The sequence below is a fragment of the Eriocheir sinensis genome, unplaced genomic scaffold (assembly GCF_024679095.1).
Source record: "Eriocheir sinensis breed Jianghai 21 unplaced genomic scaffold, ASM2467909v1 Scaffold1273, whole genome shotgun sequence".
Taxonomy (NCBI): Eukaryota; Metazoa; Arthropoda; class Malacostraca; order Decapoda; family Varunidae; genus Eriocheir; species Eriocheir sinensis.
This window is the reverse complement of record NW_026110599.1, coordinates 13,809-32,500: the sequence shown is the minus strand read 5'-3', so window position 1 is coordinate 32,500 and position 18,692 is coordinate 13,809. Positions and strand designations below refer to the sequence as shown.

The 18,692-nt window shown below is 43.5% G+C and overlaps 1 protein-coding gene across 1 annotated transcript in view; it reads left to right on the top strand.

Moving 5' to 3' along the window:
• The window catches only part of LOC126989725 (ankyrin-1-like), a gene marked incomplete at its 5' end in the record, with an annotated part of 45,683 nt that extends 39,948 nt beyond the window's left edge, over positions 1-5,735 (top strand). The window contains 3 exons of the mRNA XM_050848337.1: positions 1,945-2,360; positions 2,558-2,726; positions 5,599-5,735. Coding sequence (XP_050704294.1) covers positions 1,945-2,360; positions 2,558-2,726; positions 5,599-5,735 — 722 coding nt within the window. The remainder of the gene's footprint in view (positions 1-1,944; positions 2,361-2,557; positions 2,727-5,598) is intronic.
• Between the last annotated feature and the right edge of the window lie 12,957 nt (positions 5,736-18,692).

The following is an 18,692-nucleotide window of genomic DNA, read 5'->3' as shown; positions in this document are numbered from 1 at the left end:
CGAATGCTTTTGAAACATCTCTTAGCATTATGTAGCATTGTTTTTTTCTGTGCTGTGTGATGTGCTAGTGTCTCGTGTACAGTGGTGAGTGCTGTATCTGTTCTTCGTTTGTTTCTGAAGCCATGCTGAGTTTTATTTAATATATTATTTTCTTCAAAAAAATGTCTGAGTCTCGTGTTCATGATTTTTTCCATGATTTTTCCAGTGACTTCTAATAAAGAAATTGGTCTGTAGTTTATTGGGTTGGTGTGGTCTCTGTTAGGTTTGGGTATTGGTTTGATAACTGCAGTTTTGAATTTCTTGGGAAATATCCCATAGAGAGGGTGTGGTTGAATAGCCATTGGAGCTTTATTAGTGCGTTTTCTGGTAGATTTTTCAGTACTGATTTGTTGATTTTAGTTTCTCCCGGAGTATCATTTTTGAGGTATTTTACTGGGCTTTGTATTTCTGTTTGTGAGATAAGCGTGTCTGTGTGCTGTGTGCCTTGGGGTCTGCCTATATTTGATATGTTATGTGTGCTGCGTGTTTCTTCATTTATTTGTAGGTATTCTTCGACTTCTCTTTGTTATTCTGTGTCATATTGAGCGTTTTCCTCGGGAGTAATTTTAAATATGTTTTCCCAGATTTCCCGGAACGTTTCTTCTTTCTCTTCGTCTTCTGTTAGTTTACGGTTGTTTTTGATGAGATGTTGTTTTACTGGTGTTTTGTTTGCTTCAAGTTTATTGACCTGGTTAAAAAAAAATTGAGGATCGTGATAACTTTTTGTCTCTGATATTTTTGCTTTCTTTCTGTATTTCTGTTGTTAGTGTTTTGTATCGATTATATTGTACTATAATCCAACCTTGTACTTCTTCTTGTAGATGCAATTGTTGGAACTGGTGTTGGAGGTGTCTTAAACTTGGACTTGATATTTGTTTTTGCGATATGATTTTTCTTTTCATTGGTATATTGTTGGCCATTCCTTTTTCTATTACCTTATGCCATTGTTCCATTTTGTTACCTATCGTTTCCTTGATAATATGATCTTCTATTTCTTTCGTTTCTTTTTCTTATTCCACTTCCTCTTTTAGTTTTTCCCAATTTGCTTTTCTCATACCAAATGTTGGAGGGATTGAGTTAGTGATGGCTTTGCTTGTTAACGTAATGATTATGTAAAGATGGTCTGAAGTGGTAGGTGGCCGAGGGTTTATTATTGCGTTATGTGTGGCTTTGTTACTGGATATTACCATGTCGTATGTTGTAGTACGTGTGTTTTGCGAGAAGGGGTGGTGGTGGTGGTGTTTATTGTATAGTGGTTGAGGTGATGATTTTTGTGTCTTCCTTTCCTCCACTCCTCCGTCCCCTCACTCCTCTCCTCTCACTCCTCTAGATATACTTCCTCTCCCTCCTTTCTTTATCCTTCCTCTCCCTCCCCTCCTTCTCCTTCCTCTCCCTCCCCTCCTTCTCCTTCCTCTCCCTCCCCTCCTTCTCCTTCCTCTCCCTCATCTCCTCTCACTCCCCTCCATATCCTTCCCTTCCCTCTTCTCCCTGCAGTCCTTATTCTCCCTTCCCTCCCCTCCTCCCTATCCCTCGCCTCCCCCTTATCCTTCCCCTCCCACCTCTCATAACTCTACCTACACTCCCTTCCCTCCGTCATCCCCCTCACCTCCATCCCTCCACTCTTTCCTCTCACTCACTTCCGCTGTCATTAAATTCTCTTCCCCCCTTCCTTCCTCTCCCCTCCTTCCCTCGCCTCCTCCCTCTCCCTCTCCTCCCGCCACACTCGTTATTGCCGCAAGAACAGGCCTCTCTGCCTCCCGTATCCAGGATCACCAGTATTCACAACAGCCTCCGTTGTGGCTGCCGTGCAGTGTGTCACACGGCGGCACTAGGGCACTGTCTGGTGACGTAATGGTCACTGCCGAGCACTGAAAACTGTCCGTCTCTCCCTCTTCCCACACACAGGATGGACGGCCCTCCACTGGGCTGCAGTAGATGGTGAAGCTGAGTGTGTGTCTACCCTCATCCCGGTCACGCCGCCCACCCCCGAGCTGCTGCAGGCCGCCGACGGACACACCCCGGTGCACCTCGCCAGCTTTGGTGGCCACGAGGCTGTGCTGAAGGCCCTGGAGGGGGCTGGTTGGCCTCTTTACGCAATGGACGGCGATGGCCTGACACCCCTGCACTGGGCTGTGAAGGCAGGGCGTCTGAACGTGGTCAGGTACCTGCTGGATAAGGACGCGGCGCCCAGTACGGGGGCCGGTGATGACCTCACGCCGCTGGACTTGGCTAAGAGGCAGGGTAAAGACTTAGCAGCGAGGTGGCTGGCGAGGAGGAGCGGCGCGGTGCACGGGGACGCCGCCCACAGCCTGCATCCTGAGGTGGGTTTTGGCATGCTGTTAGCATCTACCTCGCTATCGATCTGTCTGTCTCTACCATCTGTCTATCAGTGTACCTCTCTCTCTCTCTCTCTCTCTCTCTCTCTCTCTCTCTCTCTCTCCCCCCCCCCCCTCCCCGCATGAAGAGCCTGGCTGCCAGTGTCAATTGGTGGTAAAGTCAGTGGCGCCTGTCGTTGCAGGTCACGTCCAGTGCCGGGGTGAACGCTGCAGCAGGTGACGACACGCTGCGGCCAGAGGACGTGAGGAGACTGCTTGGCTTCAGGGAATGGCTGATAGACTACTTGAACAAGGAGGTAAGGAATGTTAACATAGCTACAATAGACAGCAAGATAAACAACATGATTACTGGTGATGATTGCAGTACTTATGATAATAATAATAATAATAATAATAATAATAATAATAATAATAATAATAATAATAATAATAATAATAATAATAATAATAATAATAATAATAATAATAATAAAAATAATAAAAATAATAAAAAAGCATCGACGTATATGATTGATATGTTTGTTGATAAAAATAAAAGTAGAATAATTTTTAATATTAATATCACTAATAATCTATTATTAATATTATTATTATTATTATTGCTAGTCATGATATGGTTATCCACATTATCACAATTATTATTATTATTATTATTATTATTATTATTATTATTATTATTATTATTATTATTATTATTATATTATTATTATATTATTATTATTATTATTATCATTATTATTATTATTATTATTGTTATTATTATTATTATATTATTATTATTATTATTATTATTATTATTATTATTATTTTATTATTATATTATTATTTTTATTTTTATTTTTATTATTAATATTATTATTATTATTATTATTATTATTATTATTATTATTATTATTATTATTATTATTATTATTATTATTATTATTATTATTATTATTATTATTATTATTATTATTATTATTATTATTATTATTATTATTATTATTATTATTATTATTATTATTATTATTGTAAGGACATCTTCGACAAGTTGAGTGCAGGAGGAGGGAGGAAGCACGGGTGTGTTTAAGATGAGTTCATTCCCGACTAGTTTCGCTTTCGCTTCTTGAGAGGAACTGAGGTGGCTTTTTTTTAGAGAGAGAGAAGAGGGGGAAGAATTAGAAGAGGGTGGGTGAGGAAGGTAAAGAGAGAAGTAAAGAAGGAGTAGGAGGGAGAAGAGAAGGCGGGAAGTCCAGCTATCTGGGGCATTTTATGACACTTTTAGGCTTACAATCAGTTCATGAAGCTGGAGTTTGGTTGATACATTGTTTGGCACGTAGTCGACGTTATGTTCACAACAGGTTGTTACACGTTTGATTTCGGCAGAGTCACGATTGTGTTTACATTTGTGTTTTTGGGCGTAAAGTGTAGTTGTGGTGTTTGCGTATAGCTCGCTAGCCGAGTGTGGATGCAGTGATTCGGGAGTTGCTTCCTTGGGGTAGTTCAGATTCAGTGGAGTAGCGGTGCAGGCATGGAGTTTATTGCTGCAAGGCTGCTTGGGAGGTCTCTGTGGTAGTAGGTTAGACCGGGGCAAGTCGGCACACTTTTTACATTTTCGCTGATGGAAGCAAAACAATAGAGGATTTTGTTAATTTGATAGTTTCAGTCAAAACTACAAACATTCCTCTTACATTCCATGCAATAAAAACAATGTTTTCTCTCCAAACAAAAGTACAGCATTCTTTAGAAAAAAATAATTAACATGTACCAACTTACCCCGCATACGGGGTAAGTTGGCACACACTATGGGGTAAGTTGGCACATCATATATTAAAAGCAACTTAGAAGCGTATGACCGTAAATTTATATACAGATTATCTGTACTGCGTAATTTAAAGACCATTCTGTCCCAAAGTAACACAAAACATACATTTTCAGTCAAGAAAATACCGATACCACAGCATCATAACAAAAGACTGACCATTTATCATTTTAAAGTGCAAATAAATCATTAATTGTAGCCTATTTGCTTATCAATCTATCTGTCAAAAGCAGCCTCGCACTGTAGGCTATGTGAGTGACTGAATGCCGCAACCAGTTCATGTATAGCATAATGTGAGGCAAGTTGACACTGAGCCAACGTGCCCCGTTTTCATTGAGCCAACTTGCCCCATTCAAGAAATTAGTCATGAACAACGATTTTAGTATATACTGAGAAACCTAGTGTGATCGGTATTGAGGGTAGACAGACCTTATACCCTAAGTTAGAATATGGCTGAATTGAAAAGTACCCCCCAATAAACAGAGACATGTTATAGCAAATAATATAATCAAAAGAAAACTTACTTTCCAGCATCAAAATCAAACTTTGCCCCACAGCAGCCAACTCCTGCGACCCCTCAGGATGGCAGTTTGTTAGTAACTGGGGATCACTGTGGCGATCACTTGGTGTGCGTATCGCTGCCGTCGAGCAGTAAATAGTGAAATTATTTCAAGTGTGCCAACTTACCAACCCCTGTAGCAAACTTGCCCCGGTCTCCCCTACCTGAGTATGTTGTTCGCGTTGTCAGTGAGGGTGTTAAAGTGGTGTATGCTGAGTTGAGTGTTACTGAATGTGTGTGTGGGAATGGGAGGGTAATCAAGGATAGGCAGGATAAGTGTTTTTACAAGGTGGGTTTTTATGTTTGTGCATGGGCATCAGCTTAAATCTGTATAGTTTTGACGTACTGGCATACTGGACTCTATTCTGGACATGTTTATAGTAACCATTTGTGGAGATGTGGAGACCCAGGATTTTGCCCGTTTGTTGCGTGTGGTGTGTGTCATTTGCAGTAATCAGTTGTTCATTGGTATAGGGAGCCGAGTCTCATGACAGTGAATTTGTTGGTGTTGGTTTGTATTCGCTATCTCGACTCATAGGAGTTAAGGGAGTCACTCTCCCGGGATGTTGAGAGTTGAGCCATCTGAATTGACCTCCCTGGATAGCCGACGATTTGAGTGACATCGTCGGCGTATGAGATGATGGTGCCTCTGAGTGGGGGAGGGGTATCTCTGGTGTAGAGTGAATAGCGTCGGGGAGAGCACACTGCCCTGAGGGACACCGCAGCTCAGGTCAAAGCTGTCACCGAGGTAGTTTCCAAGTCTCATTCTCGCCGACCTATCATCTAGAAAGTCGCATAAGAGCTGTTCTGGCATGATAGGATGTCTGAGGTGTAAGATTTTGTACTTCATCCCAAGGTGCCAGACTTTGTCGAAGGCTTTGGTGATGTCTCTCAGGACGAGATGGCACTGTCCCCCGTTAGCTTTCTGTTAGGCGACAGTCTTGGTCACGAGAGCGAGGGCGTGCGTGGTTCCCCTGCCTGGGCGGAGCCCAAACTGTAAGTCATTGTGGATGTCGGAGTCTTCAAGGAATGTCCTGAGTCGGTGGTCAAGAATTCTCTCAAATATCTTCCCCGGCACTTCAAAGGGGGATATTGGCCTGTAGTTAGCGGGGTAGTGAGGGTTTTTACGAACTTTTGGTATCAGTTTCAACGTGGCCTTCTTGAACTTGTCGGGAAGTAGCCTGCTGAAAGGGAGGCTTTGAGAGTCTTTGTTTAAGTATGCAATGGCTTCAAGGGGAAGGTGTTTTATGATGGTTTTATTTATACCACTTTGTCCTGGTCATGTCTTTTTCATGCCTTTGATTATGGAAAGGATGTGTTCGGATGTAGTTTCAAAAGTGAGGAACTTGTCAGAATTTAGGGCCGGTCTTACAGTCCTTTCGGGAGCGGTAAAACGAAAACGCGCACTAGGTTCGTTGGCTGGCGTACGAGAGCAAGGCGCCCGTCTTACACTCAAAGATTTACGCTCCCCAACGAGACCCGCACCGAACCTAAATCGTCGGCAGTGTTGGTATAACTGGTCGGCCGAGGTTGGCAAGCGTGAGTGTTAAAACGTAAACAAAGTCACGTGATTTATCGGCGCGTACCATGAACTGTGCAGCGGCCACAGTTGTTTTTCTCGAGATAAATCATGTTTTCAGGATTACCTTGTCTCCAGGTAGAGTTGTGGGCATACCTCAAAGCTTGAGTCTGTGATGGGTAATAATAATAATAATGACAGGGCCAGTGTGACATTTCTGCTACCCACAGTTTATCTTCCCAAAGTTTTTCTAGATACCCATTAGTTAGTCAGCCCAAAAGGGTGCACGAACAGCTGGGTGAGCTGCGTGTCGACTGATCAAGCTGAGATTCATACACGGACACACGGATGTGCTGCTGAACCTGCTAACCAATGCATCAGTGTTTCTTTAATAATGTACTGGCCATTTTTGACGTGCCACCCTCCCAGCTGTTCATTCTCCTTTTCAGTGTGATAAAAAAGGGGGAATACTGGATAAAACGCCCTAGGAAGACTATTTACAAAGTCTTTGGTAAATAGTTTAGCTCTGCCACTTCAAAATACTCTTCCAAGCTGTGGGCAAAGGGCAAAAATAAATGCTCTTTAACCATATTATGAAGGTTTACATTATAAGTATTGACTAACCTAAGCAGCCGTAACATAACCAAATCTAACCACTGCAGCCACCGCCCAGACTGTCCAGTGCACTGACAGTGCTGGCAGGGGTATGTTGGGTTTGCTTAGATTAGTTAGTTTTCGTTATTACTTTATACTTTATACTCCTCCGTGGTCTAGTGGTCAGCGTGCCTGTCTTCTACTCCGCGGGCCCGGGTTTGAATCCCAGCCCGGGCAGTCGGTGTGCAGCTCACCCAGCTGTTCATCCTCCCTCTCTGGCTGGTAGATAAATGGGTACCTGGGGAAACCTGGGGAAGGTAAACTGTGGCAACCCGGATGTCACACTGGCCCTGTGTCCCGCGGTAATGGGCTCCCTCCCACCACAGGCTCAGGGGCTAATGCTACGGAGATGAGCACCGAGGCCACGCGCTGCTACAGCGTATGCCCCCAACTTTACCTTACCTTTATTACTTCATTTGAACTACTTGTTTGTATATTTTCTTCAAATTATAATGGTTTTGAGTATTATTAATCTGAAAATAGTAAGAAAAAAAGTAGTGGGAATTGTTTCTTCACTCAAAGAAATGGATATTTGGGAAAACCTGGGGAAGGAAACTGATAACTCCTGTCACACTAGCCATGTCCCAGAGTAAGTAGTTCTTGCCAACAACCAGCTCTAGGGCCAATAAGATGGAGATGAGCAATGAGGCCACATGCAGCTATAGCATATGCCCCCAACTCTACCTTTATTTATTTAGCATGGGGCAGAGGTAAGGAATTTATCGTTATTTCATATTACTATTTTATTGATAATATAGTTCTAGTTAGCCTTAGTACGTGCGATGAAAAAGGATTACACAGTCTAATAATTTATCTTTCTATGTTAAAAATACAAGTAAACGTATTACCATGTAAAGATTTTCTTACAGCAAAAGGTCTTTTATGATATCTGTAGCTTGACTTCTTTTTGATGCTATGAATGGACACAGTCACCACAGGACAGACGCAGGGCTTTGTCCTGGAGCACAAATAGTGGATGATCCTGTCACCATTCTCCCTCCATTCCATCTGGCCTGTACGGTACTCTTTTCTTCTCTTCTGTAGCACACGTTCCATTGCTTTGGGCTGTTAAGCCTTAGTATTTGAAGATTTTCACCTTTGCCAACTGCACTCATTGAAACCTCACTGTACCATTATTTACATCTCCAGAGGCTCACTCACATGTACTCAGTCTTGCTCCTGGTGATTTTCATCCCTCTTCTACAGTGCATACCTCTACCTCTCTATGTCATTTTCAGTTTCTTCCCTGCCTTCACTACATACCACTGTGTCATCCACAAATACCATGGTCCACGGAGACTGCTGCCTGACCTCATCCGTCAGCCTGTACATCACTACTGAGAATGAGCGGACTGATCCTAGGTGTAGTCTAACTCCATAACTCCTGCCATACCAGCAACATCATAAACTTTTTCGGACACATGGTGTGCTTCCTCTGATAGAGAAATTATATGTAGAAAGGGTATCAGGTATATCAGTTGACATCTCCAATAGCCCTGCTACCTGATGACGACAATTTATATATATATATATATATATGCAGTCAGCTATGGTGAAGAGGAAATTGCTTGTGACCAGGTATTTCACTGTGACGAGAATCTTAAGATTCAGAAGAATTCCACATCCTGTGGGAGATACATATGTATATGTATATAAAGTATTAATATAAAAAAAATGCTGTCATGTTGAAATTAGGATAAAAATAAATAAATGTTGGGTGTGCAGAAAACAAGAGAACTGAGAAAGACACAAGCTGGAAAATTTAAACAGAAGTACAATATAACAGTGACTGAGGGACAGAGTGATGAATGGAAGAACAAATTTTAATGCTATTGCAGTTATAGCGTCTGCCCCCAACTTTAACTTTTTAAAACTGATAGGAAGGGGGCCAAGCCGAACCTAACCTGCACAATCCTACATGACTTACCAGAAGATTTTGGCCTGACCTGAGTGGTCTATTTCACGGGCACTGACTTCATGTTTTTTGGTAAACTATAATGCTTTATCGTATGGAAATAATTATCGCACCAGAAAACAACGACGAGAACAAGGGAGCGAAATATTTACAGAATAACAACACAGCTATTTCAAGAAAATACATATATTAAAAAAATCTCCTTAACTGCCATTCTCATAAATTACTCAAAAATGAATACTGTAGTCAGTATTTTAAATAAGTGAGAAAAATCATCTTACTGCTGTGAATACATGCTGTGAAGTAGCTGTCAGGGCAAATGACACTATCTTAAAGCTGCAGCTCAACATTAGGATAATAACCCATCACTGCTCAGGATAATATTAAGCTATTGCTGCTACAATAAACTATGGTGACTTAATAGACTGAAAATTATATATGATTCCACAGAACTAAGCAAACCTAATAATTAGTAGCCTAATACTCTTTAACTAATAATCTATTAGAGCTAAAATAGTTACGGTACCTTTCATTGTAACACAGTAGCTTATCACCGCTTATCTAGTTATTCATAACACAAACAGTCGTACTGATAAGAACATAAAAATATATCAGAAGTATCAGAACGGTTCGTATTAGCTTAGGCTGGGCGGTAACCCGCGAACCAAACCCAGTGTTAGTGCCTGATTTTAGAAGAGCAAATTACGAGGGGCTTCGAAGACATCTTGAAGGGATAAACTGGGATAATTTAGGGATTCATGAGGGCCAGAACTGTGGGTTGGAGAGACAGGAGAACCAGGTAGAAATGTCTTACAATAATGTAGTTAGAGTAACAGTAGAGGGGCAAGTACAGCATATACCACAGCGAACACTTAGAAGAGAAAACAATAACCCTAAGTGGATGACTCGTGGACTAAAACACGAAATAGGATTAAAGAAGGGAATTAATCAGAAAATGAAGAATGGTGAAACACATATCAGGGGCCGGTACGTCGAACTATCTAGATTAGTTATGAAAAACACCAGGATAACATAAAGGAACTATGAGATCAAAGTCGCAAATGAGGCGAAAAGTAATCCTAAGGGCTTCTTTCAGATGTATAAAACAAAAACACGGGAGAAAATTGGACCTCTGAAAACAAACACAGGGGAGCTAATAGAAAATTACGAAAATATGAGCACATTGTTGAACGACTACTTCCTTTCAGTTTTCACGCAAGAGGATCGAACGACTATTCCGGAAGGGGTTCAGGTGTACGAGAGCGGTGATGGCGATAAATTGAGGGATGTAATCATTACCAGGCAAGTAGTTCAGGAGTTAGATAGATAAGCTTAAGAAGAAGTTGCCAGGTCCTGGCGGGATATTTCCGAGGGTATTAAAAGAATTTAGTGATGTGCTCAGTGACCCACTAACCGACATCTTCAAGATGTCGGTAATTACTGGTTATGTGCCCATCCTATGGAAAGTAGCTAATGTGACGCCGATTTTCAAAAAGGGGGAAAGGTCACCTGCTTCAAACTATCGCCCAATTAGCTTAACATCGGTTATAGGCAAGATGCCGGAGTCCATAAGAGCCAGTAACATTCGGAATCAAACAGAAACACAGCTTAATTCACGACTCGCAGCATGGGTTCACGAAAGGTAGGTCATGCCTCACCAATCTCTTGTGCTTTTACAGTAAAGTATTTGAGGTGGTAGACAGAGATGAAAATTGTGATGTAATATATCTTGATTTTAGTAAAGCGTTTGACAAAGTTCCTCACCAACGACTGTTGCTTAAATTACAGGCTGACGGAGTAGAAGGTTAAGTTTTGATCTGGGTCAAGGCGTGGCTTAGCAATAGGAAGCAAAGAGTGCAAAAGATCTGACTGGGGATGTGTTACGAGTGGGGTCCCACAAAGGTCGGTATTAGGTCTACTTTTCTTTATTATATATATCAATGACTTAGATAGAGGAATTAGTAGTGATGTCAGTAAATTTGCAGATGATACCAAGATCGGTAGAGTAATTGAGTCGGATGAGGACGCTAGTATTCTCCAGGATGAACTCAACAGACTGTATGACTGGGCGGATAAATGTCAAATGAGGTTCAATGTAGGGAAGTGCAGTATTATGAGTAAAGGTAGGAACAATCCCTCCCATAACTATTGCTTAAATGACACTCTCATAAGCAGGTCTGGGTGCGAGAGAGATTTAGGGGTTTTAGTGAGCTCTGATCTCCGTCCAAGGGCACAATGCTTTCAAACTAGAAATCGAGCAAATAGGGTACTGGGATTTATTTCAAGGAGCGTAAGCAACAGAAGCGCCGAAGTCTTCCTCAAACTATATTTAGCATTAGTTAGACCTCATCTTGACTACGCGGGTCAACTCTGGTCACCTTACTATAGAATGGATATCAAAATGTTAGAATCGGTGCAGAGGAGGATGACTAAGATGATTCAGGGGTTGAGAAACTTGCCATACGAGGAAAGACTCAAACAGTTAAACTTGCATTCTCTAGAAAGGCGAAGGGTGCGTGGAGACATGGTCGAGGTTTATAAATGGATGAAGGGCTTTAATAAGGGAGACATTTATAAGGTTTTGTTGGTAAGAGAACCGGGTAGGACATGAAGTAATGGATTTAAACTGGATAAATTCAGATTCAACAGGGACAGGGGCAAAAAATTGGTTTACTAACAGGGTGGTGGATGAGTGGAATAGGCTTAGCAGTCACGTGGTGAGTGCCAATACAATTCTCACTTACAAAAATAGATTAGATAAATTCATGGACAGCGATGTTCGGTGGGGATAGATACACGGGAGCTTAGGGTCAAAGGAGCTGCCTCGTACAGGCCTACCGGCCTCCTGCAGACTCCTGTGTTCTTATGTTCTTATGTCTTCATGTAACACCCGTGATGGGTGTAATTCTATAGTTCTGTGTTTTTTCTCCCCCCCCTGCCTGGGACCAGCTATTATGAATAGTTCAATTATAACCTGGATGCTTTTTGGGTGGCTGTCTTAAATATTCTTAATATTTCATACAATAATTTATGTTGACTGAGTGCTACTAAACCCACAGGTATATGCAATGGTTTGTTCAGCCTGTCAGCATACCCACATGAGCCACGAAGACAACTACACACAACTTTTTCAAAAAGAAATGTCGATAGATAATAAAACACTAAATATACTTGCCGAAAATATCCATTGCGTTGGCTGAGACGACAGACTCTGTTGTGCTGGCGGTGTACGATACGCTGCCCAATAAAACGCTTGTTCAACAAACATAAAGGTGTTTTAAATAATTATTTGCCTTATATATGCTTTCTGCATGCTAGGTATGTCATATCATTGCAGATTTACTCATTTACTTTGAATTTATAGGATACAAATCTCGTTTTCGTCACCTCAACCGCTCCCCAAAATCTCCTTACCAAAACGGCGATTTTTCTTTCGCGAGCGACCGAAAAGCAGCCGTCGAGAGCGACTGTAAGACCCGATCGCGCGCGGAAGGCTTTCGTTCGCTGGCCAGCGAACGAAAACGGGTGGCTGTAAGACCGGCCCTGCTGGGGTCTGCATTGACGTGAGGGGAAAGTCTATGGAGGTTATTGGCGAGAAAGTCGCGTACTTCAGTCTCTGTCTCTTCGTCGTCCCAGTCTTCGTCCGCGTCACTGAAAACGTCTTCGCAGTGATTTCTGTGTAGCGTCTCCTTCTCGTTGTTGTCGTACACTTTGTCGCGTGTGGGGGAGAAGAGGTTGTGGGGTTCGTCGTGTCGGTTCCCATGAGTTGTTTTGTCTTACGCCAGAAGGTGGCTGGGTCATGGTATAGTGAGGCTGTCTCCGCAATGACCTCGCCCCAGTGGGCGCGGCTGTCGCTCTGCAAGTGTTGTTGTAGCGTGAGTTGGAGCTGTTTGTGGCGTCTATAGAGAGGATAAGTCCAGCCGTTGGTGTTGGCCTCATGCTGTATGGCTTTGTGTTGTGCTATTAGGGTGCGTGTCGTGTGACTCAAGTGAGAGTGTGTTAGAGTTTTGTGGCGTGTTGTTGCAATGTTGTTTTTGACTGCGGTCACAACTGTGTTGTACCATTCTTGAAGATACGTGTCGATGAAGTCAATCGAAGCTGCGGGTTGACGGGAGAGTCCCTGAGTTTTTCAGCGATTTCTGTGTGAAATTGATCCCAGTTGGCCTGGTTGAAGTTGGGTCTGGGGCGTGTGGGGATTTGGATGGGAGTAGAAGAGATGGTAAGGATGACAGGGATGTGGTCGCTCATGCTCATGGGGTCTTGAGTAATGCTGATATTGTGATAAGTGTTGTTGTTTGTGAGGATGATATCCGGTGTTGTGGCTGTGTTGTGAGCTATGTATGTGGGGAAGTGTGGGCCCATGTGTGAATGGTTCGTTGATTAATCAGGTGTTGTATTTGTCTTCCTTTGGTGTTGGTATGCGTGTAGCCTAGTATCGGGTGGTTGGCGTTGGGATCGGCTACCATGTACACAGGGATCTGTCTCCTGAAGATACGGGTGAAATCTTGAATTGGAATGAAGTTCCTGGAGGGGGGCTGGTAGAAGGTGGACCTTGCCCGTGAGAGTGGTGATCTCCACAGCGAGAGCGTTAGAAATGAAGTCATCTAGATGGTGATCGCAGTGCCGTCTGTGTGAGAGTTTGAATAGTTTTTCCTGTGTACGGAGAAGCCGTGAATCTTTAGAATTTAGACTGTCGCCATCGGGAACGCCGTGGCCAATTAGAAGGATGATATGAGGATCCAGGTCCCTATAGACATTGATCAGGTCGAATTTGTGTCTGTTCCAATTGAGGACGTTATGCTGTATGACTCTTATATGTTCCATTTTTGTCTGTTGTTACGGGTGTTGTGTGCTTTGTTTATTTTGTGGGGAACAGGGTCAGTGCGGCGGGAGGAGGGAGGGGGAGAGGGAAGGGGAGAGGGAGAGGAATGAACTACATGCTCTGAGTGAGAAGGGGTTAGAGAGGTGAATGTGGCATCGCGTCTGAGGTGCTCAATGTTGGATACTTGGGGTGCAGGGGAGACAAGGTGAGTGGAGGAGGGGAAGGGGCTGGTGGACTGAGATGTGGGTGTAGCGTCACTGGCTGGGGAGGCAGGAGCAGAGGGAGTAGAGGCCAGGGTGGTTGCTTGCTCTGCGTCGGAAACCGAGGCTTCATCTCGCAACACTTGCTCTTCTCTGGCTGAGGCTGCGCTCACAGGGGAGAGGGGCTGAGGCGTGGTAGTGATGGAGGTAGAGGCAGGTGCTGGCAGAAGAATGGATGGGAGGAGTTGGGAGGAGTCAGGAACCTCCGGGATCTTTATGGCAGGGAGCTTATTGGCAGTGAGGACCGTGTTGAGTTCAGTCTCGAAGCTCCCTGGGTTAATGCTGTTTTGGAAGTGTGCATGGGCCATGGACGTGAAGATCGATGTTATGGTGTCAACTTGAATGGCAGGGAGGGAGGGAGTCGGCACCGGAGAGGCTGATGTGGTGGCCCCGCTGTAGGTTTGGGGCTGCCTTGTCTTCTTGGCCTCTTTCGCCGTTACCACCGCCCTGCGTCGTTCAAGGCATTTGTAGGCGAGGGTGCGGTGTCCCTCCCAACAGTTTACACATTTCGCTTGGGCAGAGCAGGTCGTGAAGCGGTGTCCTTCCACCCTACATTCGTAGCATATAGCGAAGGTTTTGGGTTGAGGGCAGTCCTTTGTGAGGTGTTGTTCAATCTTATAACAGCGCATGCAGGTTGTGATGGGGATGAATTCCTCCCTTTGGATTTGGTGGTGAGGGATGCGGAGGCTAAACATCTTGAGGCCCTGTTCAGTTGATTTGATGGCAAGGGCAGTCTGCTTGATTTGCCTAAAATTTAGCACAGCATTTCCCTGTCGTAGTTTTTTTTTCTTCTTATATACATAAATTATATATATATATTATATCTATAAATATATAAATCTATATATATATATATATATTTATATATATATATATATATATATATATATATATATATATATATATATATATATATATATATATATATATATATATATATATATATATACATAGTCAGCCTGTAACGGTGTACCGGGGGCGTTTCAAGGCTTTGATTAAGACTTCAGCTTCCTTAAGGCGAGTATATTCTTAGCCTATATGTACAGGAGCGTCTGAGCGAGAGTGACTGCCGTTGTGTGTCAGTCGGACTCTCGTGAAGGAGTCACGAGTTACAGATTGGAAAATAATGAAGTTACAATTGGTCACGTATGTCAAGGTGACCTCCACGCTTGATGAAATGCTTTGTATACAAACTGAGACGGTAAACACTGACGGACGACATTCCTATAAGGTGGCGTGATCTATCTGTCGTGGGTTTTTTCCATTGACAATTGTATGCCTAATTCGTGGTGATATTAAATAATAATAATAATAATAATAATAATAATAATAATAATAATAATAATAATAATAATAATAATAATAATAATAATAATAATAATAATAATACATTGATATCCTTCTATAACACTGCTCGGTCACCAACCAGTGATCGCGACCTCGCGATTTACAAAAATCTAACTGGCAGTCTAGCTACCATTATTATACATAGTGGAATCATGTTAAGCAGAATGCTTATGATACAATTACATTAAAACACTGGCTATGTAAGAACATATGTGTAGTCATAATATAAATAGTGAGAGGTAAAACACAACGTGTGTGACATGAATCATAAGAAATCTCGCAGAAGATAAATATAAGGACACATGTATAAGTATCTATCAGCTGGCACGATTATTTGCATCCTGTCGCTTCGTCTGAACAACCAAATAATCGTGCAGGACAGAGATCCTCCTAATAAGGTAGCACACGACAACGAGACTGACGAACATCAGAAACATTGGCACAAAAATTCCAGGGTACAAGTAGGTGAGGTGCAAGTATTCAGGCAGCGTTTCCTCCAGGGTTTTTGCAGACTCTGTTTCGTTTGCGAAAGACAATGAATGAAGGGAGTTAGTCACATACGAGATGCTGGAGAAGTGAATGTTATCGAGAGACCGCAGAGGAAACACTCGATGGGAAATATTGGCCGTGAAAACCAGACGGATCCGGGACGGGTACGTTGTTATGTTAGTGGAGCGGATATAGCATGCTTCCGCTATGGCATAGTGACCAGTAACCCGTTGATAAGTGGTACCCTCCGGGCAGATGACTGATACATAGAAGGACTGAGGAAAATAAAAATAATGTAGACCCTGAAAGTTCTTATGGAAAACAGGTGTTGGTGGTAGCTGCTTGTAAGGGCACAGGGAAAGAGCGTCAGACGCGTTCACCCGGGTGAGGGCGATCTCGCATACCCCTCCCCGAACTGGTAGGAAGGCAAAAAGAGACGCAGAGCAATAGAATCGCCTGAAGACCGTCTCCTTGCAATATTGCAAGAGGGAGTAGCTACCCGTTGAATACAGAGCGAAATCCTTCGCGATTAAGACAAGAGACGGGGTCGTGTCCAGGGCCAACACACTGTCCTTAGCTGAAAAAGGGAACGGGACAATTTCGTGTGCCTCAAACACGTCCGCCGTCTGAAACGGAACATGAATGATTATGGCATCGGGGGTGAGGCTGGACTCAATCAAGGGGTAAAAATATTGACTCATGTCTGTATTAAATAAAGGCTTGAGACTATAATTTTGATACCCGATATGGACAGTCGTTCTCAAATCGTGTAGAGGGAACAAGGCAGGTGTGACTCTACCGTGCGCTGCATCAACCATGTTGCTAATAACCTGCTGATTTGCCGTTGCGACAGAGTTAATGACGTTTTCCAATACATGCAAGGCCTGATTTAGGAGGAGAAACTGATTCACCTGGTCGATCTGCTTGACAACTATGTTGATAACCTCTACCATCTTATTAGTTTGCTCTAGCAGTTCCTCAATGTGAGTCTGCAATCGCGCAAGTTTCCTACAATTGGCATTGATCACCCTGCGATTTCTGGCAGCAAAGGAAAGTACATGAGCGTAGTGGTCCCACAAATCGCGCACGTCCTCGTCGGTTGCCGTACCGAAGAGGAACTTTGAGGCGGACACAACTGAGTGAAAACTATAATCCATGTCTACCTCATCAACTTTTCCCCATAAGAACAGAATCCTATCCTCCAGTAGCTGAAAAAGATTCAGAGAGTTGGTACTAGAAGGTGCCTTTGATTCCCTAGTCTTGGTGGCCCGTATGGCGTCTGCCATGCCGAGTAGTTTTTCTGAGACTATCCTGACTGTGTCTGTGGTGCTCGTCAAGGAAGTATATGGATATTTTACGAGGAGCACATCTTCTATGAGGAAGACCTCTCCTATGTGTGCATGCTGTGAGGGCGCCAGGCTTCAGGTGGATGGGTGTCGCTGCGAGTAGGGAGCCGAGGTACAACAATATGATCAGAAAACGCAACATCATGATCTGAAAGTGGTGGGAATGAAGTATTTAAACCCGTGGTCTCAAGCTATAGCTATGGGTGGGGGTATGATCTTGTTGAGTATTTGACTCTGAGGGGGAATTACCAATATCAAGGTCCAAAGGTGAGGGAATTACTTTCAGACGATCACTGTGAACTTCTAGACTGACTCCACTATTTGACTCAAGAACCTCGAACCGATTTCCCCTAGCATTCCGAACAACTCGGGAAGGACCCACAAATTTAGCCCCCAGTTTCGAACTCCTCTCCGCTTGCTTAATCATGGCTGTGTCACCCTCTTTTAACTCCACCGGGACGGCCTGTTTGTGTTGTTTTGACATCATTTCAACCTTCGTAGCTTTTAACGTACTCCTAACCTCTGAGTGTATCTTGGAAAACATATGCATCTGCTGTTGTGCGTACCTATCAATGTTGTAGAAAGGTTGTTGTGGTTTTGTTAGGAAGTCGTACGGAAGACGTTTCTCCACCCCATATAAGATGTAGTAGGGAGACTTCCCCGTAGAGTCGTTTACCGACGTATTTATGGAAGCGGCTATGTGCGATAGCCAATCCTCCCAGTTATCGTGGAGATCGTTCACGATAAGCCTGAGGACCTGTAAGATTTCCCTATTAGCCCTCTCCGCCAACCCATTAGCAGCTGGGTGGTAAACTGTAATGAAGGATTGCGTGATGTTACACTGAGCGCATATTCCGCTCAATACGGCGTTCCTAAACTCGGTGCCATTGTCACTCAAAAGAATTCGAGGAGACGAATGTGGACACAACACGTGAGTCACGAGGGCATGGGCCACGCGTGTGGCTGTCTTGTCCTTGAGAGGCGCTAGGACGAGAGACCTAGAGAACTGGTCGACGCACACCAATAAGTAGCTCGAACCATGATGGCTCTGGGGGAGCTGTAATAAGTCTATATTAACAACATCCCATGGCGCCTCTGGTACTGGGTATTGCAACATCGGTGCTGGCCCTTTTACGGATCCCTTGTGTTTTGCACAAACGACGCAATGTGCGACATGTGTTTCTACATCAACCCGTAATGTGGGCCAGTAGTATTTTTGTCTGGTGACAGATAGTGTCTTGTCTTCTGGTGACCCGCAGTGGGTGTGACACACCCATTGCGGGTCACCCAGGAAGTGGACTTATCTGTCTGCATAAGAGCGGCTCCTAGTCCACTGGCCGAAGCGTCGGTACAAAGCTGAAAGGGGTCCTCGAAATCCGGAAAGACAAGGACCGGAGCCTGTGTAAGCGCTTTCTTTAGATCCTCAAAGCTCGTTTGTTGAGCTGGGAGCCACTGAAATGGTACGTCTTTCTTTAATAGATGGGTTAGGGGACTCGCGCGTGCTGCGAAGTCCTTTATGAATGGTCTGTAATAACCTGCGACTCCCAAGAAAGACCGTACCTTGTCTGTAGACGTTGGTTGAGGAAGCTCGGCAATAGCCTTTAT